The 26,077-nt window shown below is 37.9% G+C and overlaps 1 protein-coding gene across 2 annotated transcripts in view; it reads right to left on the bottom strand.

Moving 5' to 3' along the window:
* The window catches only part of SLIT3 (slit guidance ligand 3), a 585,281-nt gene that overhangs the window by 240,173 nt on the left and 319,031 nt on the right, over positions 1-26,077 (bottom strand). Inside the window, exon 6 of one of the 2 annotated variants that reach the window (XM_048487936.1) lies at positions 23,380-23,451. In XM_048487936.1, the coding sequence (XP_048343893.1) occupies positions 23,380-23,451 (72 nt within the window). Of the gene's footprint in view, positions 1-14,524; positions 14,544-23,379; positions 23,452-26,077 lie in introns of those variants that run through there. The other variant, XM_048487937.1, reaches the window with a different exon arrangement.

Raw genomic sequence — 26,077 nt, 5'->3', positions numbered from 1 at the left:
AGAGGATCAAAACATGCAGTGTTCCTTTATATATATATTTTCCACAAACAGAAAAGCAAGGAGCATGCTGCACAAGTACCTTTCTCACACATGCACTGTTTGTTTACAAGGAAATTTACATGTAGGATAGCTTTCACAAAAGTAGCACAGTCCATCTTAACACCTCAAGTTTCTTCCAACTCGTCCTACTGCATACATAGATCAAGCCTGAATCCCAAGGATCAGTGAGAAGTGTTTGGGAACACACAAGCAGAGCTTGTGTTCTCCACTGCTAGTAGTAATAACACAATTCCATTCTGTCGCTCTTACTACGATTAAGTAAGGTAAGCAATTGCAAACATGTATGAGTAATACAATTGAAAGTGTCTTATGACTTTCCCATAAAAACAGTTTACAACATTTTTACCAGCACTGGAATTAGCCGGAGAGAAAAATAATGGCTTGGAATTAAATTTTACAACAATGGCATCAATAAAAACTGTGATCTGAAGGTAACATTGTTATTTTAAATGCCTACATTAAACAAGGTGATAGGTGTCAGTATTTATAGATGAGTAATTTTAAGTGAATAAAACATGTTTACATTAATTTGGGAGGGGGCATTACTTTATCATACAAGTCCACCAACAGTGGTTTAATATTTTCACTATGCCACAGCAACGACAGAAACAGGCTTGCTTCCTTATGTTATGAAGAAAAGAAGTACAGCAAAAAGTCTCTTTTCTCCAGGGACCTAGCTATGCATCAATAAAATATGTATGATGTTTCCTTGTTATGCTGGATTTGAATTGATGTGTATTTTATAACTCCTTCACAAGCACTGGGTCAGAGTTGAAGAGAGACTTTCGTTTGCAAATATAACATAGACTCTGATTTTCTGTTACATTTGATTGCTGAAGCCGGTTACCACAAACAACTAATCAAATTGACAAATGATATGGTAGATTAAATTTTTGATTAGTGCTTGTTCAGCACTAATGAGCATCCAGCATAATTGCCCGGGTGCTGTTAGCCATTCAAACCTCTGGATAATAAGCACCAGGCTTCTTTTGTATAGCATTTGGCTCTGCTACATTCATTAGGACAATTCTAATCTGTAAAGAAATACTCAAGCCTGGAGGCTATGTGGTCTAAAGAAACTACACAGTCCAGGTACTTTTGTCTTCTCTATCTATATATTTAAGATCAATTGGCCAGTAAAATTATTGTCCTCCTTACAGCAGTGACCCTGTTTACTTTGGAAAGTATTGGAGGATTTATTGTATTTCTCAAAAAAGATACAATTAATGATAAACTCTTTGTCTGCATTTGTTTGTCTCTGTTTCCAGTGGCTTTCTCCTGTGTGTGTAAACTGCTGTCGTTGCACCCGACTTATGGCAACCCCATAGGGTTTTCAAAGCAGGCGATCGAGCAGAGGTGATATGCCACTGCTTTCCTCTGTGAAGGCTTTCTTGTTGGTCTCCCATCCAACTACCAACCCCGCTAAGTTTCTGAGAGCTGACAAGATCAGGCTATACCTTTATAATTCTACAACCACAAGACTACCTTAATAGTTGCTAAATATTTCATTGTGGGGTTTGCCTTTAAGAGGTTCAGATCTCAATCTGTTCAGGACCTTTCAGTAAAAAGAACAGTAAGAAATATTTGAGATTTAAGCTTAACTTTACTTTTATCAGGATTTTGAGTTTTAAGGAAATATGGTCAATTCAAGCCAGTGGCAAGCCTTATTTTGTAATTTCCTATAGTTTCTGAAGAACCTATATTAACTTTTAACTTCTTTCTTTCCTAAGAACTAGCCCTGTGTCTCTTTCTCGAACTGTAATTATTCCAGAGCAAAAACGTCCTGTGTGTTTCTCTGTGCTATGTAATGTTGGAAACAAAACACAGACATTTGAGGATGGCTGATTAGTAACAGCAACAATGGTCACAGTACGAACGACTGTAACATTTCCTTCTGCCTCCTTCAATTAGAGCACTGCTTCATCACAATATACTTTTCTGTCAAGAGTTGAGTGTGTGGTATCCACAATGCCATAACATTGACCTAATTCAACAATGTCATTGGTGTGTCTAAAAAACTGATTACAAATATTGCATTGTGTAACTCTGCAATGTTCTAGCGACTGGTGCTAACCATGGCATGCATGCCTTGCATGATGTTAGTCATTTACTGCCAACTGAATCGTGGGGAAGTAGAACTTTTTCCTTCCTTCAACACCATGCAGTTTGAATACAGTTGAAATTATTTCAGAAATGTTTCAAGATATAAAAACAATGATGAATTCTCTAAAATGAGTGTATTTGTGACACTTCATTCTCTGTGCTCAATAACCTGAACCACCAACGAAGGCCAACCCTCCTCAACCCTCCACAACAAACATGCATTGGTTTTTATTGGGGCAGTGCACTGTTCTTCTTAGAAGAGGAGAAAAGACAGAGGAAACATGGCTCGTCCAACAGATTGACTTTTGACTGGAAAGCAGCTGCCTGAAATTATACCTTACAGTGCATGCCTTGCTTAATCTAAATCCTACCTCTTCTGTTGAAAAAGTGGGTGATGCTGAAAGAAATGGGATTGGGCTGTTTTTTAGGGCAAGTATTTGGGAATTGCCATTACTATAGATTTTCCTTTCCTGCACTTGGACCTCATTCATAGCCTTATGCACAAACATCAAAGAATGAGGGGAAAATATGGGAAGTGGTTCTTTTCTTTGACTGAAAAAGAGAAAGGGTTCTGTGAGAGAAATTAATATTTGAGTCATCAATTAAATGAAAAGGAAGAAATTTTTTGAGGGATCTATTTGAAGTGTTAATTTTGGGGGGACAGAGATAAGCAAGAACCTTGGATGAAACTAATTTGTGAAGAAAAAATATTTTCATTATGAATGTGGAATGGTTAAGGTTTAGCTGGTGATCCATTTCTATCAGCAGGCAGTCAAGACATGTTGAATCTGAAAAGCAGGGCATGAAGGTGTTGGCTTTCACTGTTATTTTGTTCAGAGATATGATGCCTGTGAACGTGGAAGATCTATTTAGCTACCATGGTTAACAGCTCAATAGACCTATCATTTATGAATCTAGATAAACCTTTGGTATATCCATCTAAAAGTAGCTATCACCACACCTGGTAGTAGTGAATTGAAATACATCAGGTATTGCTTGAAGATGTGATGTGTACAATATTGCTGTGTGACAATGCCTGCATGAGGCAGCAAATGTTGGTTCAACTCAGCATCAATGACACATGAATGCAACTGCAACAATTGGTTTTTAATTTTTTGCTGCTGTTTTAAAACTGAATTATATGTTTCTTGTTTTTTAGATTATTAGGGTACCACCAAGGTAGCTGCTTATTTTTAGTGCATTTTAGATTATTTTGAATTGATTTTATTGTACAGTGTAGGATTTACTGTTTCCAGTTGTAAGCTACCTAGGGAATCACTGAGAGAGTCAACAAAAAATATTTTAATGGATGAATAAAAAAGCAAAACTCATAACACACCTATTTTCTGAAGCCACCATTGCACATAGCTATACTTTAAGGAATATTGCTAACAGATCAGCCAATCCTATAGCTAAGCTTTAGGCTTAGTTGCTGAGATGGATTTCTTTTTGCTTATGAGCAGTCCTATCTCTTCTGACAAGTGAAACTGCCAAAGTTTATAATTATCCAGGTTAGGAATATAAAGATATCCAGCCACTAATGCTTGGCCGAATTTAGCATTATTTCCCAGACAAGTTCTCTACAGGCTCAGAATGCAAAACAAGATTTTTCATAGGTCACAAAACAGCATTCAGACTTACCAAGTTGTTTTGAAGGCTTCTGCACAAAAGTATATTCTATGAAAAAGTCTTCCATAAAATAGTGAAGTGAATTGCACAAAATAGATTTTTTCTGCTTTTTATCTATTGGTGGAGGACAAAGGCTTGACACTAATCACAGCTCAGGAAGAGCTTTATCTACATTCATGTGAACTAGAAGGGCTGACGGAGAGTCTCATCATTTCGTTATATATGGAATTTGTATGTGCCTCTCCAGACCTGCTCAAGGTGCTCATAATAAACAATACCCATCACCAAAACACTGAAACAGACACTTATCATGATCCCCATCCTAAGGTGCCTTGTTGAATGAAGGAGCCACAGTACAAGTTGGGCCACCATTCTATCACTTAGGAATAATCCCCCAGTAGACTCTTCAGCCACAGAGGATCAACCCTGGACTCAGGAGATACTTACTGTATCTGGTCCTGCTGACAGCCTCATGCCTCCAAAACACTGGCTTCCTGGTCCTTGCTCACAAGGTGAGACAAGTGACCCTGAAAAGAGCTCCTAGAAAGGTGTTAGAGTGCTAGCCAGTAAGCCACGGGATTATTAGCCTGCACTCTAGGACCTCCCTTTAAGGTGAGCCATTCTGCAGCAAAGAAGAAGCAACCAGAAAACAAGGAAGAAGCAGTTGGCTCTTAGTTTTTGTTTTAATGTTTGCTTCCTCTTCTGACTCAAGTGATGAGTTTCTATGGATAGCCATCTTTACTCCTGTATATTGCATTCCTGATCTTGAATAGAGAATATTGTCTATGTTGTCTGGTGTTTCTTCAGCTGATAGCTCAGCTTTCCTTGCTGGACATGGCTCATGTTATCCACCTAAGGTTCCAGCATGTCAGAACCTTACCTATAGCTCATTTGGTTTGGGGAGCTTCTTTGAGCTCTGTCAGACAAGCTCTAGGACTGCACCATTAGCTCATCCCCAAGATTTAGCAGCTTCCTTGAGGGATATCCTGTGAACAAATAATTCAAGGACTGCATATTTCCTGGAGTTTTCAAATGATTCCTGACCGTGGGGAATCAACCAAGGAAACTGTTTCTCTGTGTGTGTGTGTGTGTGTGTGTGTGTGTTTGGGGGGGATTTTAATTGTTAATCACTTTGAAACTACTTAAGGCAGAGAAAACTGGGGTATAAAAACAATTCCTTCTAAGGTGAAGAAGTAATTACAGAAGGTAAATCCCTTTCTCTTCATCATGGTTTACTATGAATGGAGAGGCAAAGGACCTTCACCTCAGGGAAAGAGGATGAAAGTTGGAGTGGAATGAAGGCAATACAATCCTAATTTAGTCACCATAATTCTTTATGGTGCAAAACTAAAATAGTTTCATCCTGTGTAATAATGCCAACAATTTTAGGGAGGGGGGGAGGGGGAGAGAGAGAGAGAGAGAGAGAGAGACAGACAGACAGACAGACAGACAGACAGACAGACAGACAGACAGAGATAGAGAGACAGAGAGACAGAGATGGGTTGGGGAAATAAAAATGTTTAAATCTGACTTTGATTATGTGTTCCTGCATTGAAGGTTGGACATGATGGCCCTTGAGATCTCTTCCAACTCTATGATTCTATGACTTCTGGAAGACATGGCATTTGGTTCAGTCTGACCTTTGTTAGCTCCCAGTTGCACTCACTGAAAGAGGCAAATTGCCAGTTAAAGAGTAGACTAGGTCTAACTCTTGCTTCAATGTTTTGAGGACCTTCACTTTGATGTGGACTAGCTCAATTTGATCCACTAGTTTTGATAAAATTCAGGATCAGACAGTGCAAGTGTGCCGCTTTGGCAAAAGAGACAGCCCTCTTAAATCCTGCCCCTTCATTCTTTTTAGTCTCCTACTTTCATATTCTGTTTCCTTTATCTTTTTAAGTTTTCTTGGGTCTGCTTCAAAGCTTTTAGAGTACTGAAGGAATTAAAAAACATTTTTATTAACCAAATTAAGCTTTTTTGTTTTTCTTTGTAGCATTTGCCTGATGTTTGAACAATGCTAAATGGATTTCAAGACTCACAAATTTTAAAGCATCTAAGATGGATGGCTGACCACAGATTGATTGATTGATTGATTAATTGATTGATTGATTCTCTTGAATGTGGAACTCTTCTTGGCTGTGGAATGCGATGATCTGTAAGCTCTTGGAGTGATTTATAAGTATATGAGAGACTTCTAAGATTTATTCTGTCTCTTGAAGTGAAGTTACTTTCATTTTGTGTGCCATGCACCTGAACAGTTGCAAGGCTTGTTACTGAGCGGAAGGTTTGAAAAGTTAGATCTAAAGCATTTCTGAATGACTCTTATCTAGAATTGGCTTCTTTTTTTAACTGGAGTTGGTATTCTCTTTGCTTGGACTGTACCTGTATAGTTATAACGTATCCAGAATACTGAGTGGATTACAAACTTTTTGATTCATAAGATTTAAGACTATTGGACACACATGTGTTCAAGACTGACAAGAACTTAACTGGAAAGTTGGTAAAAAGTAAACTGAATTATTTGCTTCCTTGGTGAAGGCACATGAAATGTGCTTTCTTGGTGACGGCACATGAAATGGTGGTGATAAGGGTTTTTTTAAAAAAAGATTTATTAATTAAGAGATCTTTTTGTAATAGTGAATGATGGTTGGAAATTTAGGGTGAAGGTATAATTACCCAAAGACAACTCATACCTATCATAACAGGACTGCTTCTTGATGACTGTGAGAACAGAAGCGGCTATTGTTCCACTATTTAAAAGTAAACAATCATTTTCTTCAGCCTTGTTGATAACTTTTATTTATTCTAGTACGTTACAGTTACTTTTAGTTTTTCAATACTTTCTGTGCACAATTGAACAATATATTTTGTTATGCTGCTGCCACCTACTGGAAGGGAGATAATTAAACAGCTTCAGTCAATCTTCCTGCAAAGTCAATGGCAGTTTCCGCACAGCCACGGTAGGAGTTGGGTCAGCATACATGACTTAATTCCAGAACCTACTGACGATGGCGCGGCGCTATGCCAGTTGTCGTTCGGCCGACCTACCAGCCTTTGTTTCATACTTTCATATCGCCGTTAGCGTCAGGGGACATGCCCCCCGCCCTGCGCGACCACTCCGGAGTCACAGGGCAGAGGGGGCATGTCCCCAGGCCTTGGCGACGTGCCAGATCAGGCCTTGGCGACGCGCTGGCGACGTGCCAGATCAGGCCTTGGCGACGCGCTGGAGGGCCGCAGAGCAGGTAGGTTGACCGGGCATGGGGGGAGGGAAGGCGCCCCGAGCTGCCGCCATCCGGCATCGCAGCAGCTTCAGTGCTGCCGCTTTATGCAAAACCTCGGCCAGGAAGAGAGGTAGGAAAAACGGTAGCTTCATCAGCGAGGGTTGAAAGCAAGGGCAGTGCGCGCTATGAAGCAGCCATGCGCCCCCTGTTCTGACGGCTTCTGGGCACTAAAAACGTTTATTAGACCCGTGCGGAAAGGGCCAATCAGAAGTCAATCAGAACTTAAAATGAAGGAAGACTTTAAGAGTTTAAAACAAGAAATTCAACAATTAAAATCTAATATCAGTTTAAAAATGACCTGCAGGGTATTAGACAGGAATTTGTTTCAAATATTCAAGGAAAAGTTCAGACAAAGAAACAACTATTCAGACCAAACTGGAATTTCTTTGCTAAGCAAACACCAACAGAAAAGAATATTGAGTGAAGAGGACACAACAGCAAAAAGTTTTCCCCCCCTGGCAACACATTTCAAATTCATACTGATGCAGTCTTGGTTTTGGTGTCTTCTTTGACAATCACTGGTGCAATCGGAGGTGGCCGGGCCATTGGGAGTCCTTTGGCATCATTAGGGACCTTATCTTCTTGGAATGTTTTCCCCATTGTAGTGGCTGTGTGTATGTGGCAGGACGTGTTGTTTTGGTGCGACAACCAAGCAATAGTCAGGGTTATCAATAGGTAGACTTCTCACTCTGAGTGGGCCATGAATTTGGTTTGAAAATTTGTTGTGACCTGTCTGTTAGCTAACAATTCCTTTTCAGCATGTTACATTCCCGGCACAGATAACAGTATCACTGAAGCATGGTCTCACTTTCAGGAGTCATCATTCTTGACCCTGGCGGTCATGCAAACCAACAACCGGACAACTTCTGAAGGAGCTGTGGAACCTTAGGAATTCACCATAGCACAGGGGGGTTATGGGGGCTTTGGCCCTTTCTTTTCTTGGGTTTATCTTTTACTATCATCTCTTTCTCACCCTCCCTGGGGCTGGGGAAACCTTTTCTCGTCCATGAGGTCACAATGCTGTATTGTTCATCATCCCTGCGCTACTGCAGGCTGATGTCCAAAATCATCCACCTCTCAGCCATTTCTTTTTACTCCAAGGCCAGGGGATTCCTGGACCCAATGGGCTCCTTTCTTGCTTGGAAGCCCTTGGAGGGGTGGAAGCAGCTCACCCCTGAAATACCCAATCTTTGTAGGCCAGTCACTTTGAGCATTTTCTAGGAATTTTTGCATTTACTGCTAAGGATTTGCTTTTTTGCATACAAGACTACCATGTTCAAAGCTGCCTTTCCTTTGCCTTTTTTAGTTCCTTCATGAGCAATGAGCTGTTGCCTCTTTGCGCACTGACACCAGTGGCCAGGCTCTCACCTTTCAGGATGTAGTCATCAGTGGCTCCATGCTGCACGTATGGATGTGCCAGTCCAAGACTGACCGGCTTGCAAAAGGGTGTCTGATCAAGCTCCACTTGGCCTCATTGGGTCAGCCGTGTCCAGTCTTTCACATGGCTGAATTCTTAAAACTTCACCCCTCAGTAATGGGTCCCTTACTGATACACATAAATGGCTTGTGCCTCTCACATTACCAGTTTTGATTGTCTTCTGCATGTGTCACCAAACTTGGTCTCCCCCTCAGCACATTCCTTCCTTCTGCATCAGGGCTGCCACCTCCACGGTCAAGGCCAGCTGCACACCTAACAAAATAATGGCCATTGGGTGCCGGCATTCTTCTGCCTATCAATCTTATGTTCAGACTGACTTGGTGTACTTTCTTCTAGTTCTTTCAGATATGTGGCACAAGGTCGGAATAATCAGACACAGCATCATCTTTTGGGTGAGCCAGTTCATAGAATCTTCCAGATCAGACTCTAACTTGGGCTTTGGTGACAGAGTTTTCATTTTGTGGTTGGGTTACCAGGGAATGCAATGACCTGCCATTGTTGCCTACCAGCGCAGCCCTCCTCACGCAGTGATCATTCAGTTCAGGGAGATTGACCTACCTGCAGAAAAAGGGATCATCTTGACAAGGAAGATGATGGGTGACCTCCAGTTGTTACTCCAAAGACTCCTGGGGGTCTTGTTATTTTGGTTTCCCCTGTTAGAATGGAGGAAGTGGAGGGGGCCCTCGTCCCAGACAAAGTTGATTTGACCTGGCACAGGGTGTCCAAGGCACTGGCCTAATGGTTGTCCACCACAGGCAGAAGGGTTATCTTTCACCCTGACAATTCCTTTTGGCTTTCAGCTCTTAAGAGTGGATGGCATATACTTTCTGAGTGGAGCAACAACACATGGCTCCATATCATCAGGGAGGCATTGTTAGATTGATGTTAGGCTTATGAACCTGGGAGGTCACAGGGGTTGGTGGTCCCCTCACTTTGGTGGGTTGACATTCAGGAAAATCCTTTTGGGGGAGGCAGCACCTGTGTACCTGCCTCCCTATTGTCAGGCACCCCATAAGGGGCCTCAGGTTTTGTGGCAGGCCACAATGCCATCTGCCTAGTCATAGGTAGATGGCTGGGCTACACCCCCATGTGGCAAGGAGAGTACCACATAGAAGCCGCATGGCCTCCAATTAACTTGCAACAGCATAGGTCCCCCCAAATAGGCATGCTGGGGGTTGAGGCATTCATTGGGCCAGCAGGCGAGCTGCCCAGTGCTCTAGATCCACCCCATGCTATGCCTTTGCTTCTACTGCCAATCATTAATAAATCAGACGAGGCCAGTAAATTTCACCAACAAAAGTGTGTGGTAGTTTATTTGCCAACTTCCCTCCACTCATTCCACTCCTCAGTCAGGCAAACTGCCCAATCTAGAGCTGTCATACGGGTGGCCATGGCACTGCTCCAGCACTGCCTTCTCTGCTCCAAAGGGCTTTCCCGCAGTGTGGGAAGTCCAAAAAGTTTTTAAAGTGGATATATACCATGAAAAGTCATGTTGTATGTCTGAGCCCTGCTTTGCCAGCACTAAAGTCAGCTCCACTCCTGGGAATACCCCCCACCATGCCAATGCAGCTCAGGACAGTAGGAGCACTGGGTGTCACAACTGGGTGTCCCAGGGCTTTGCAGCAATGTGCCACATCCAGAGGGGGATCCCCCCGCTGCATTGGGCTGCCCGAGATATAAAAAATACCATCTTGGTAACATAAGAAATCTTGTCATGTTACTGATAGTTTATGATTTTCCTTTTTTGTCAGCCACATATAAACTCTCTTTCCTTTTGACTACCTCATTTAAGAAAGTTGATCTGCATTACAATTCTGAACAATTGGATGAGCAAGAGGACAACATATGTATCAGTAATTTTTTTATTATGCCAAGTATTCAGTGGAATACAATATATCTCAAATACTTTAGAGCAGCTATTTAATGGCTTCATAAGTAAATATCTTCATCCACAAAAAGGGTGCGATTCATAAAATATTATTATAATTCAAACTTCTTTATACAAGACTAATACTGAGTGAATGCTCTGACACTAGATACATACAAGTAGCAAACCACTTATATACTACTACTAGAATAAAAGAATAGATAACTACATCTCTAATAATACAGCATTTTTTCTTTCATACAACCCCATCCTTTAAAAAATAGTTCATTCTTTTTTCATTTAAAATAATAAAATTATTTTCATCCTGAGCGATTCCTATATAGGATTTCATATAAGACTGTATATATGTCAAGATGTCATTGGATCATATACTGATCATTTACTATAAGGTGACCAGCCGTCCCGATTTTCGCGGGACACTCACGCTTTTGCGCCGGGCTTTGGCATTAACACCGATATTAGGCAATGTGCTCCGCGTCACACGCGACAAGTGCCACAGGAGCACACTGCATTTTGCGTATTAATACTGGCGCCTCCCTCGGCCAGGGAAAACAGTGGAAGCCCCCAGAAGGCACTATGCAGCGCATAGTGGGAAATGCCGCCTCCGCCAAGCTGTAGTTACTGGGCGCTCTCGTTTCCCTGACCGGGAGTTTGGCTAAAAGGTGCAGTGCGTGCTCATACGCGCCCCCCGCTTTTCAATAGTAGAAATCTGGTCACCTTAATTTACTATATAGCAATTTAATACTGAATGTACTCATAATGACTTGGTAAACCATCATTTGTAACATCCTGATATTTAATGAGAAGTCTCTTTACTCACCATCTACTATGAATTAGGAACCTGTGGAAGAACTGCAGTAAAAGTCTCTCTAACACTTGTCAGATATTAGAAATTTGTCAGCTTGCACACAATGGTGAATTGAACAGTTGAAAAAAGTTCACTTTTATTCCTGTGTAATTTCTGAAAACTAGTTTCAGTGTGTACATGTGTATAATTCAATTCTTAAGTCTCCAAAACAATAGTCAATTGTTAACAGCATAGCAGCACAGAGTCATTCGTGAATTGGAAAAATCCTATAGTCAATGTCGGTTGGAATCATCACTTCAATGGGAAAAATAATTCTGACAAGCAAAGAAAAACAAAAAAGCCTGTGTGAAAAACACAGCCATTCAAGGGTTTTTGCAGTTTGAAGTATATGTGTATGTATGTGTAGGTTTATATACCTATAAATTATCATTCATGATTCCTTCCACTATCAGTGGTTTCATAGTGGCTTCTGGAATATCTATTGCATAATTATATATATATATATATATATATATATATATATAATATGAAATATATAGCTAGACATTTTATATATATTATATATATAATATAGAATGAAAAATAACATTGATGAGTTTATTATTGATTACCGGCAATAAATTTTGAAAACTTGAGCCATTCAGTGTCCTTATTTTGAGAAAACAGAAAGGTGTAATGTATGTATGGGTGTTCCCCAGTTAACTATTCTAGCACAGTGAAAACAAAATAATATCTTACTCCCACAGCTCAACCTAAAAATCAACAAAAAGTCAAATATATTTGTTTGAAGGAGTTAAGAGTCAAAAAAGTTGTTTTTCTGGTGTAACGCCAATTATGCCAGTGGAACAGCATATTTCAGAGTGAAGAGTGTGATTTTTGCTCATTCCCCTTCTCACTGCAGATACTCTCTTTGTCTCCTATGCTAATCCCAGATCTTTTTGACTTACACCTCCGAATGCAATTTCAGGGGCTGCAGAGAGCTGCAGCAAGAGTGGGAGGTGCTTTGGATACAACCTCTTTTTCTTTATAAAATTTAGAAGTTGCATCCTTTTCAACAGCCCAAAGTACTGATGCTGGAATATTAAAGATTGATAATTTTTGAGGACTTTTTTTCATTGCATGGACTAGACTTGTATGGACTTGTACAAGATGTTCTTTAAAGACAAAGGGGCAAACTTCCATCTTTAGAGTTAGAAAATATTCCACATACTTTTCCCTCAGAGATGTGAAGAAGCCCACATATCTACTCCCAGTTCAGTTCATTTTAACAGTTATATTAATGGGAAAAGATCAGCTTTTAAATCCAAATGGTGCCTCAACATTTAACTTTCATTCAGTTAACCTCAATACATCAATACCAGTTACGCTATCCATATGAAAATATGTTATTTTGCTGGCATCAAGTAATAGTTGTTCTTGTTTCTTTCACATTTTACAGTAATCAACTTTAAAATCTAGTAATTTATAAGCTGCAAGTATGATAAACTTTGAGCATCTTTAACTGCCACTAGATACACATTTAGAACTGGTGGTAAAATGTTATACTGCCATGGCTCCTAATACAAGCTCACAGATTTACATTTATTTCAGTTAAGAAAAACTTATTGGTGGACTGTTAATGAGACCATCCTAGTCATAGAATGCTAACAAAATATACTTCTTGCTTCACTTAAAATTAATAATTCAGTGGTAAGGATGAAAATACATTTCAAAATTTATTCTTAATAATGTTATATCAAAGTACCTAAAAAGCTGTCGTTTTTATTCAGATTCTGTTCTAAACTGCTAGATTGTAGATAAGAGACACAGTCAAAGAAAATACACACCAGTTGATTAAAGTCATTGGATTCACCTCTACACAATTAGCAGTGTAATCCTGTGAATTGTAATGGGAAAGCCATTAAAGAAACTGGTTGCTTTTTACATGACAAGAGTGGTTTGAATACTTATAATGGCCACATCAGAGAAAGTATCCATCTTCCTTTAGTGCTGGCAATGATCCACCTGCTGCACTTCAGCCAAATGTCGCATTGCGGCACATAAACTACTCCTGACGTTGTCTCTGTACTTACTCTATGACCACTAGGGGTGTTTAAGAACAAACCATTAAATTCTACATCACCCTTCTAACAAGGCAAAGTCGTCAATACTCCTCCTAGTTATGACTACCCATCCAACTTCAGCCACGAGATTTAAAAATAAACTATGGCAAGATCAGATTTTACTTTGTCAGTTGGAAAATTGGAAATAAATTCTTTTAGTCTTCAAGACAAAGTATGTCAGATGTACCATTTACTTCACATAAGCAAAAATTGATTTAATAATTTGTTCAGAAAACAAAGAACAGTGAATGTAGAACAATGATTAATATTTGAAAATTATCCTATGATTTGAAGAGAAAAGAATATGATGGAAATATGATATATTTATTCAAAGACTACATTAATATTAAAGAGGATGTGGCACTTCTCACTGGAAAGACAAACAAAATCAACAGCTTAGAATCAGGTCCTAGAAGACACACTTACAGTGTATGTATCTAGCTTGGTGAATGGTGACATCAACACTTATATCACAGACCTAAACATTGCCTTTGATTATAAACTTCTCAAATAATAGCTGTTCAAAATACCATAAAAAGTGAAACAGTTTCAAAAATGAACGTAATTTTTAGCAAATATTCTTTTCTACGTGCTACCAGATGCAAGCACCACAAAACCTTTTGTGATCATCAAAGTCACTGGTAGCAACACATTAACAGACTGCAACCTGAATCTAGTCAAACCAGCCATAGCATTCCACTTTGTGGGGCTTTCCCCTGCCTCCATAAATTATGTCGTAAATTATATAATGCCTTGCATTACATCTCCAAATTAAAAAACAAATGATTTCAGATCCAAAATGCACTTAATTTCCAAAATTTTAGTTTCTTCTCAACAATTTAGTTCATTGCAAGCTGATAGAGGTTTCCTCAAGTCTTTCTATGAAAATATTGGTTGTACATATTTAGCGCTCTGTACCACTAAAAAACCCTGACAATCCTGAATATAATTGCTGAATACTCACTGTGATCCACTTGTGCTATGTCCATAAACAAAAGATGCAGAAAAAGCATTAATAAATTTAAGTCAATCAGGAACTATTGTTCCTTATCTATTAATACTACAAAAGCATGGAAAGAAATACTCTTGTCATTAATTTTGTGATAATTATTTTTCTGATTTTAGTATTTATACACATGCACAATAGGATATCATTTAACTAAGGGGAACATGTCCCAGAAGTTCAAATTTAAACTCATGAGATAAGCGTCTCACCTGAGTTTCAAATGCCATTGCAGTAGATGTGGCAAGAGATGGCTCTAAGATAACACAGACCCACCTGAATTACACCCAGCAGCAAATAGGCAGGCTCTGCAGTAGGCAAAGAGTTATAATAAGCTCCCATCTACTAACCCCGCCCAGCAGACAGGCAACCTCATTTTGGTTTGGGAGAAGCTGAGTGGTCTTCAAAGATGGTGTCATAGAGTCCGCATTGCGGCACTTCATGGACTACTGCATGGCCAAACACAAATCTGAAACTGATTGACCCACGTACTTAACCAGAAAATATGAGAAACAGCTCTGGTGAGTGATACCGTGCAAATCCCAGAAAAGAAGAAGGCATAGAAACTTCCAGTACTGGCAGTATAACTTTTGATGTGAAAGTAGAAGTCTTCTACAACAGCCTTATTTATATGTTGACTTATCTATACATTGCATCTAAGTTATATGTTACATTTATGTAGCTCTCACAAGTCCTTTAATGGGCAAAGTGACAAAGCATTGGGCATGGCTACATTTGATGAAGACATATACTTACTAGTATACACTTTATAACTAATACAACTAAAATCATGATCCAGAATATGTTTTTCTTCTGGGGCACCAAATAATATGTAAATTCCAATATAATCAATCTGTTAAAAACATTAATACTTCTAGAGCAAGTCAACTGTATGTTAATTATTATGGGACCTGAGAAGAACTCAGCTAATGCTGTTTGTCTATATTACTTGATTTTGTAACAGGAATTTTGAGGAATGTATATAAATGTATATGCGTAAGGATCAATTAAGGACATTGTACAAAAAGTAATCTGCACAGAAGTCACTTAATACAAGTACTTTTAAGTGCACAAACTTTACTTCATTGGCAACCCACTTCTATGAGTACAGATGCAAACCATTTGCAGAGAAGCTCTAACTCTGTATCCATGTTCCCCCATTTCAAATGGTCATCATTAGTTTTGACATGAAATAATTTCAAAGGAAAGTCTGGAGGCCAATACATACACTGGCACCAATTTCCCTTTAAACAGGTTTCCAACCAAACCCCCAGTTTGCTTTTTGCATTTGAGGGAGATGAAGGAATAGTATGATTGGGAAGGTTCTAGCAGGGAAATTGTAAAACAAAAAGTGTGCATGTTAATAAGTAGATGGATACATTTGTACTGTAGTCGAAATGTTCAGAAACTACCTTGACTTGATTAAATAGTCTGAGGGGGAGGAGCAGTCTAGAAATTTAATAAAATCTAAATAAATAAATAGTAATAAAAGAGTTTTAAGAAGTTTTTCAAATGAGCGCAGTACAAGTAGAAGATAAGCATTCTGCGAAACAAAGAGAAATGAGTAAGATACAGAACTATCTTGACAGCAGCAGTTATTTCCACAGCGTGCCCACAGTCCAACACTTTTCAAAATAGTGGCTGTAACTTGAATTTGTGTTATTTCGGACCAAATAACTACAGTCCATTTTCCACAAGTATGAAGTAAGTTTTGTTTTCTCCATTAGTTGTGCGAGTTGAGCTTTTCTCATGATGAGTATGGAGTCTTACTGCAGCACACCTCAGCTAGAAGCAAAAAGATCATCTCACATACAGGCTATGAGCAATGTTCCCTGTAAGCTATGCGGGAGTGTGGCCACACAATCACCGTATTGGTGCCGTACAGACATGGTGAGCCCGGCAGGAGGAACTTTACCAGGAGGCTCAGTTTTGCTTAGTGTTTGGGAAGCTCCGTGCAGTAGTAGGGAATGATTAGAGGGACGATTGGCTATGTGCTATTATGCCTAACATGAAAATTAAATTATTGATATAGCATACTTTTCCTAGTGGTGCTCATAAAGAGGTGGGTTCTTTTATAAAGCTGCTGTCTACAAACAGTAAAAATGCAGTGCTAAAAGGGAACATGAACATAATATATATTCAAGTTCAGTAGCACCAGAGACCAGCAAGACTTTTTGGGTATAGCTTTTGAGAGTTAAACCTCTCTTCACCAGATATGAATTGGAATATCTGACTAAGGGAGCTTTGATTCTTGAAGTTTATACACGAAAAATGTTACTGGTCTCTAGGATGTTATTGTGCTACTGTACATCAGCATCTACTATGCTACTGCAGATCATTATGGCTACCCTCTCAAACTATCTTCATGGAAATAAGTGGAAATTCAAAGCAGACTGCACCGTTGAGGCAGGAGCTACTAACAGCAAGGAGAAGGAAGATCCTGTAGACAGCTATTTTTGGCCAGCAAACTGTCCTTATTTTTTAAAAAGACCCTAATGTTACTACCCAAAAATGTATTATTTCTGTGGGTTATATCTAAATGTCTTGGGTTCTGTCTACTTAGGATATTTTAAAAACAAAATGTCTAATATTAAAAATCTAGAAACTATAGGTAGGTTAATGTTCTTGATGAAGCCACCTAATGTGCTCTGAATAAACTTCAACTACTTAGTATTAACTTCAGATTGCCACTTGTACAATATGTAGTCTGGGCAGGTCACAGTTGAATGACATATCTGAAAATCACAGCATTTCAAGACACTATCCCAGCTACTACAAAGGATACTGCTCACAGCAAACATATCTTCATGTCCAATGTAGTACTGCTGCTGTTTTCACAAAATTTATAATTGGAGCTTAAGGAAAGAAGAAAAAACACCATACAAACCTGCACATCATGTAGCAACTGGTGTTTGGGCCACTTTTGAAAATAGATGCAGTAAATTCAAAAGAACAAATTTGTAAAAATGGGAGAAAGTTTTTTTAAAAAATAGTGCAGTAGGACAACAACATATACCACAGAAAGATAGCAGAATTGCTCTTAAAACCAACAACATATTCATGTGCTGTTTGAAAATATAGAGGGGAAAAACAAAAACAATTTGTTATAAGCTAGAAGATGGAGTTCTATGCTGGTGGGTCACCCGGCTAAGAGTATTCAATATAATGTGTGTGTGTGTGTGTGTGTGTGTGTGTGTGTGTGTGTGTGTGTGTGTGTTTATGACAGTATTTCATTGATACTTGTTTGTCAAATTTACAAAGTTGCTCATCAGCATAATCTGAATGTCACATAGCATATTACAACATTAACAAAGTACAGATGAAGGTACTTATGCAGATATCTCAAAACCCTTCCCTGAAGCATCCACTTTTATAGCCATTAGCTTTTTAAAGTAAATAAATTCAACCTACAACATCTCATCTCTGATGTCTTATTTCTGTCTGCTAGCAGATAATATAAAACCTGTCACCTTGATGCCATCTGGCCACTGTTGTTTTTTGCTCTCAGATTTCTAGCATATGTAACAGAAAGGAGATTGACTCAAGTATCTCCATATGCCATAAGAAAAATGTATCTTACTGAACACTATGCAATTCCATTCCTTTCCAGCTCTAGGGCAGTGTTTGTTGGCTACCTATGTAGGGACAGGCATGATGAGATAGTTTCTCACAGTAGATTGCAATGTTTATTCAGAGCACATTGGATGGCTTGTTTCTTCTGAAATGAGGTCCTGAATAGCATAGATTTAAATGACTTCACTATGGCTTCTCATATGTCTAATCTGATCTTTAAAAAGGAAATTGAAACTGCTAAAGCTAGGTTTTTCCAGCACACTATTCCTTTACTACAGTGATCTACAATGAGATAGGCACTGATAAGGGAAATTAGTGGATGTTCTGATGCTGCTAGAGTTCCCTCAGATAGCTAGTGAGGCAAAGAGAGGAGGAACTAGTCATCTTCCTAGAATCTCTCTGCGTGTTGACTGCAATAACCTGTCAAAGGCAGGGATGGAATTTTCAACTGCTGACAGAGGACATGACGAATTCAGAACTAAAAAACAAATCTAGTTCTCCACATTCATCCTACTGCATTCGGTTTTCAATTTTTTAAAAATCACTAAATAGCTGATTAACCATATAAATATAAAACTATTGTAAGTTTTATACTTTCACTCTTCATGTGGCCAAAACTTTCTCTACCCTCAATCTTCTACAGTAAAATATACACAGAACTTTGAAAATTAATTATAAGAATAAATATACATTTTCCCTCTTACACTGCAATTTAGTCCCAACATTCTCCTTATATTTAAACTAACTATAAAAAAATCTGTATTATGTACTCACAATGACTAGATAGAAAGTTCTTAGTTAAATATTCTGTGTACACGATCACAGTTACGAATGCAACTCACAAAATTCATATTTAATTCTAATTGTCTAAACTAATTGTAATATGTAGCAAAACAGAGCAACAAATTATATCATTTTGCCATTTTCATTGTAGAGCAACATGAAGTATGTCATGATTTTAAACACTAAATCTAACTAGGTATAAAATTTTATACCAACAAAGGAGCAGGTGAATAAATGAAAGCATTTAACTCCAGAGCTGCCTAACAGCTCTTCTTAAAACAAAGGAAATATTTTTCAGTTGAAAAATAAACATAATTTATTTATCATAATTTGACCTAAGGATCACTTAATGATGCTTTATGGATATGCTATTCTTTATATAGTGCCACTTTTTGGTTTGCACTTGCCAAGATTTCAAAATGTGAAATGGAATTCCCAAAACAGCACACTTCCGCTTCAACAGAATATAAACTTAAGGTGCCAGAAAACTCCTGTTTACATTTGTTAAGAGCTAGTCATCATTTTCAAACCCTTACATGTTTCATTTCCTAATCCCATTCAACAGAACTGGCCAGTTTGCACATTCAAAGCAGCTGCCTGGTTTTCTGTACAATCCTTCCCATGTATCTGACCTAGTCTGTGCACGGAAACTTTCCACTATGCATATGAAGACACCAATATAGCATCAACAAGGTTCATCCTACTGATTGTATCATGCATCAAAAATGGCCATTGCCTTTATTCTAAGAAAATAAAGGATTTAAACAAGCGCCAGCTATTCCCTACTTCTACCAGGAAACATTTTAAGCAAGCTTTACTGAGGAAATATCTGACCTTCAAAAATCATAATAAACAGACCAGACCAATTCCGATATTCCACATGCCTTGATTCAGCTGAAGATTGCATATAGAATACCACCAAATTCTCCTTCATTACTGATTATCCATTGATTTGCTATGTTCATAAATAAAAGACGGAGGAAAGAGGATTTCAAAACTATGGATTCTAAGAGGGGCTAAGCACTGCCAGTGACATTTAATAAACAAGGAAACAAGTGCCATAAGACAGATATCTCTTCCTTCTAGAATGGGTCTTGGGCCAGGATTCAAAATGCTACATGCATTCTTTTTCGTTGGCAACCCTTCTGCCCTCCAAAAAAGACTCTGAAGGTTGAGGTCCTCTGGGATACAAAGCTTAAGGGAATGCTGCCTGGAATACTGAATGGGCCTGTATAATTCCCAACTACAAGTTAATATTTGAAAGATTTTAATTAGAAATATTTACCACTTTTGCTAGGGAAGCAGACATGGTATAGACGAACCTCGTCATTTTTTCAGCAGTTAAGCATGATCAGTACTTGGAAGGGACACCACCAAGAATGAGTCTGCAGAGGAAGGCAATGGCAAACCACCTTTGTTCCTTACTTGCCTTGAAAGCTCCTTGATGTAGTGGCCTTGAGTCAGCTCAGTCTTGAGAACACTTTACACACACACCCCTCTCTCTCTCACTACTTTTAAGGTGATCTACAACAATAATGCTGAATCACAATTTACTACTCTTCCCAGCAAAGAACAACTCTAATCAAAGTAAGAGGACATTTAAGTCAACCAACATATTATTTATGGGTTTTCTTTTCACTACTTGTAACATTACAGTGTTATTCTACTAGAAAAAGATTCATCAGTGAATTGATAGTGCCCTTTAATGAAAAATGGGCATAATGGCAATAGTACAGACCATTAGTATATGACATAAAACACTAAAATCAAACAATAACTCTAGACTTAACCCTTTTGCTACATTGACATTAGTCAATAACACAAAATAGGTGGGGGCACTTGTTCTCCTAGCTATGGTTAAGTTATTTAATTTCAGTACATTTTAAAATTCCCAGCCTAAGTATTGTTAATAGCAGGCAACATATTTGTTGAAAATCATGTGAGATCTTTATACAAATCCTATCACATCCATTAAAATATGTGTTTCCTAACTATGAAGGAATTATTTAAATTATGAGATTACAGGATTAAATTTAATCTCTATTATGGGATTAAATTTAAACTCCATGCCAATTTATTTTGTTTAATGAATAACTAAAGTCTTAAATCAGGGTAACCTCTTCCGTCATATTTTTATGAATCCTATTTTGAATAAAGCAAAGTAATTACAAATACCAATAATTCTTTTACAGCACACAGTTTCAAATTGCAGAATGGTACCAAAATGTGCCACACATAAATAGAAGTCCATATGCAAATGTGCTATGTGACTCATTCAAATAATTCTATAAATGGAGCAATTCCCACAACGTGGTTGCAAATTTATCATTGCAGAAACTGCTGCAGAGGTTCTCCCCTCTGATGGGCTGCCCTTTTTTAGGGTGTGGAGAAAAAGTGGGATATAAAGTCTTAATTAAATAAAGATCACATTGAGTAAGCCACCTGTACAAATGAGCTACCAAATCTATAAATGATAAAAAACATAACAGTCTTCCCATACAGATGATTATCTGCACTGATTAAATGGGTTCATAATTCAGAAAAAGGACTTTACACCATTATACATTTTCCGAAAACAATTTTAATTTATACTGATGTTTGATGTAATTTTGAAATCTTCTAATGGAAGACTGGAATTTACCCACCTTACTGTGGTTCAGCTTAATACTGAAACATTACCTTTCTTTGTTTCATTAACTACAAGCGAAAGCATGATTATATAAAATGGAGTAGGAACAATATTCAGAACTTAAGAACAGAAGAACAGAAACATTTACAGTTTATGTGCCTTCAAGTTCTTCTGTGATCACTCATTTTCAAATTTCATTATTTTTTAAATTTTGTCCTTTCAAGATGAATTGTGGCATCTCGTGTGCACCAAAACCACTCTGTATGGTTTCATCCAGTGTTCTAAAAGCACTTGATGAAAATCTAAGTTAAAATACATTATTACACTGCAGAAGTAGTAAAGGAAACGCTGCCACAGTATTAACAGTTATGACACAAAATTAAGAATGAAGTTTTTTCCGCTTTCAGAAACAAGCAGCGCGGTACGTCTATAGCAAGTTTTCAAGCCCCATGCAAATTTACAACATTTAAAGGAAAACTTGCTAGATAATGTAAAAACTTCAAAATGTCACAGGAAATGCAATTTATTTTTGTCATTCAACGTATTTTATGAAAAAGAAAATGCTACTTCTGGTGGCTATTACCAAAACCTTTGAACTGAATGTTATCAAAACACAAACAAATAAACAAAACATTCATGTCTACAGCTCACACAAAAATTTTAAAATACAGAATGTGTTATTTATTGGCCTAAATGTCAACCAAATCAATACTGTATTATTATTCAAATGCCATTTTTAAACTCTCCAATTGCTAATCTTAACTCAAAATGATATGTGTATTATTTTTAGTAAATAGCAATATATTTTAAATACACTAACACTTGAACCAGATGTGAAGAAGAACATGCTTAACAATATATCTAAAGAACAGTCAAGCAAACCACTTCATATACACTTGATAAAATTAAGAAAGGAAACAGAAAAGGCCTTTGGTACAAGAAAGCGCATAACTACACCATGAACAGTACTTGAAGATGTTAATTCCTATGTAAGACCACAAGGGTGTAGGTTGAGATACTTTACTAGTTTGCAAATAAAGTATGTAGAATTTTACTCTCTTGGTCTTTATCTGAACAGAAACTTTATTGTGGACTTACGCTTGACTAGGCCTGAACTACCTTCAGCATGGACAACCCTAAACTTTTTAAAGTTTTCGATATGCCTTTTTAAAAACCATCTTTAAAATCATTGACTTCAGATATGGAGTGGGAATTTTAAAAGAAGAAAAAATATCCAAAGCACTGAAGTTTTTTTCATATCATCTGAAAACTTTTGAGTAAATAAAATTAAAATATTTTGATATTAAAATTATCTAGAATATTATTTTTGAATAAATAAGAACATTTTAAGACAAAGCATAAAATACGTATTTGTTTATACCACTGAAACCAGCCTCTCTACATCTTACACATGTTAAACTATTTTACAGGGCTCATAACTATAACATATCATAAGTTTTGATAATGTGGACCCTATTTATAATACACAGCCCTGCCAATTTGGTCTATTTCAGAATAAATGGTGTGAGTATTACATCCTTGTCCCCTGAACTGCAGCTTTAAAATGAGGTGCATGAAGTTCATATTGTAGTAATGCTGCTGTATTAGTAGTCTTCATAATGGCTCTGTCTCTTAGCCACTGTGCTGAGCTATCATAGTAAAGTCCTTTCTCTGTTTAGCAATTGTCCTGGCTGTCTAGATCAATTATAAACTGCTTCCAAATACTATGCCAGTCAAACCTGTTAGTGCTACTCTGCTCCATATCACTATCTGTACATATACCAAACACTGTATGTGCTTTGAAGCTTATTATACTCAATCTGTTCAGTGCAAAAACCCAATGTGCATTTTTTTCTGTGTTACTTAGGACCACAAGAACCGAAGCCCCCTGTCATGGTTAATTAACTGTAATGGCTAGTCATTATATGTGAAAATTCTCCTTGCCGGTTATACACTTTAAAAAAGAAACAGAAAGGGGGAGAATAAACAGCACTGCAGCACACACAGGGAGAGAGTAACACACACACAAACACAGACAGAAACAAACACAGATACACAAAAGAAACCAGAAAGTGAACTCACAGAATCTCCAAGTCACGCAGAGCTCTAAAGGCTCCATCTTCAATGCAGCTGATCTGATTGTTGTCCAGTTGCCTGCAGGAAGGAAGGAAAAGTATGAAGGCTTGCCTGGTAACCATGCTTCCTGGGAGCACCATGTTCTAAACTCCCCTGTCACTAAGGTGTCCCTCCACCCCCTTGCAGTCTTTGCTTGTCACCAGGAAGAAGCTTGCTTGTAGTCTGCCACACTGCTCTGTCTCTTCTCACTGACTGAAAGAGCTGCATACTACAGCACACTGAAGCCTGACAGGTCTCAGTAAATATTAATTGCGCTTCCCCCCCACCTCTAAGGCAGAAGGGAATAATTTCATTACATTAGGGCATCCAATCCATTATGAGCTTTTACCGTCATGTCACTGAAACAATTTCATTAAGCTAAAGGCCTGTAAATCATTGGAGGTCACTGGGCTGCCCTCTGTGACCTCCCAGAATGCTGTTTTTTCCTTTTACTGGAAGTTGTAGTCCTCTGTCCTGACAGTACTAAATCTTGGGCTTTATCTGCCCAAGAGCGTCAAGGGTGCATAGGGAATATACCAATTCCAAATTAGACTCAACTAATCTAATTTTATAGTCTTTTTATTATTCGAAGCACCAAATGTCTGTGGTGGTTCAGTGCTTTCTGCATTGTACTGGTCCCATCTGGTAGGCCTGTGTATTGAAACATTTCTGACAGAGCACAGAATCAGAGCAAGTGCATCAAGCAAGAAAGAAAGCCACAGCCTTATCTAAGCAAGAAATTTCATGTTAAAGTATCCACATTCAGGGTGAATCCTTGGAAGCATCCAAAAAATCCTTGGATAAAGGCGGGCAAGCCCAAATCATAAGGAAATGAAACAAGTAAATGGCTTATTGCAAGATCTGACCAGGTGTTTCTACAATTACCAATTCAAGCACACAACCATTAGTCAACCCTGAGCAGTATTCGTGACCTCAAATGATGCTCAAACACAATCATACCAACATTTTGCCCAAGCACAACCACATGTGTTCATGTTTCTGGATATTAGCCACTACACATGCAGACATTATTAGTTACTTAAATTATTACATAGTTACTTAAATTGTAATTTAATAAATATTTATATCTGCATTATTTTGATAACTTTGAGAAAACTTTGGTGTTAAAGACGAACTCTATAACTTGTTGAATTTGTTTTGTAAAAAATAGATCTAAAGAAAATTAACCAGTTTAGTAATGTTAAACCATGATTAAACAGGGGCTTATAGTCCTAGTTTGTGGGGAAAAGAGAAGCTCCAGTTTGCTCAGGGTCAAGTGTCTTCATTCAGATATCACAACAAATGGACATTTGATTGAAGGATTCCAAAACCAAGATGGGGGAGATATACAAACAGGGCAACAAACCATCATGGATGAACTTCCATTTGCCTGTGACATCTGAATACAGCCTACAATACCTCGAAGTCAGTATATCTCTGAATGCTAAATGCTGGGCACAAACAGTAGAAGAGACCATTGGCATCATGCCTGCCCAGAGGTGCCTGGCTTGTCACCAAATACAAACACAATACTGAGCAACATTAATCCTTAGTCTGTTCCAAGAGAACCCTTTTTACATTTTTTGCAGCTATACCTGGAAGACAGAGGGACATTGCTGGAGATTATTTGGGATAGTTTTGATGTTTGGATTTTTACAAGGAATAGAATTGTCTGACATTAGCATGGCAAAATGCTATTTAATTTTTGAAGCGTGGCTTAATGTATGAACATGCTACAAGAAATAATAAGTAGCACAATTCACAAGTAACATAACCTGCTACTAGGAACAATAAGTAGAACAATTCATGTACAGTTGTAAAGGAAAGTATGGTAAAACAAACTCATCTAGCAGTTTATTTACTAGGTACATTGGAGCAAAAATCACACTATAATTACTTGCTCCTGTAATGGGATGAAGCAATTTACACTGTGGAACTATATACATGACTGCAAGCATCAAAGCTCATATCCTAAAAACCCTTAAAGAATAGTTTGAATGTGTTTCAATTAAATTTCAGCACCTAAATGCATATTCACATTGAAGGTGTCCTGAACTTTTAGATCTTTCAACATACACTCTTCGGTGGAAATATAGAGCTTAATAAGTCAAAGAAATTGTCTGAAATAGAACATGCTTATATTCACCCATTTTTCTATGAAATGAGCTATAACTATACTAATACATTGTAAAGAATATGCTGCAAGATTTTTCTGGGTTAATACAGTAGCATAAAAAAGCCCTGTACATTTTATCAATGTGCTTGAAATTATTAAGAGTAAAATCAACTTTAGAAGAACTGAACATATGCCATTTGTACAGGTGGCTTACTGGCACATAGCTACAGTTTATATACATCCTGATTAAAAAGAACATCTAAACTCAAAGTGGCCTTTTTAGTTTGGTCTGAAACACTATGTGTGTCTGTGGTAATACTAAAGAACATGCTCACCAATTAGACAAGTGGCTAAGTACAGTGGCTTCACTTCCTACTTGGTCTCTCCTCCCCCACCCCAGTTCAATTCATAATGGTCATTCTTATCTTTCAGTTCCTAAATATTTTGGAACCAGATTCCATATGCTCTTACATGACCCTGTCCAGCTATTAAAGTCTTCACTGGAAGCTTGTTCTGGATGTCCCCTCCTCAGGATTGTAGCTTGAAAAC

This window comes from Sphaerodactylus townsendi, linkage group LG03 (genome assembly GCF_021028975.2).
Source record: "Sphaerodactylus townsendi isolate TG3544 linkage group LG03, MPM_Stown_v2.3, whole genome shotgun sequence".
NCBI classification, from domain to species: domain Eukaryota; kingdom Metazoa; phylum Chordata; class Lepidosauria; order Squamata; family Sphaerodactylidae; genus Sphaerodactylus; species Sphaerodactylus townsendi.
This window is presented reverse-complemented; position numbering and strand designations above follow the sequence as displayed.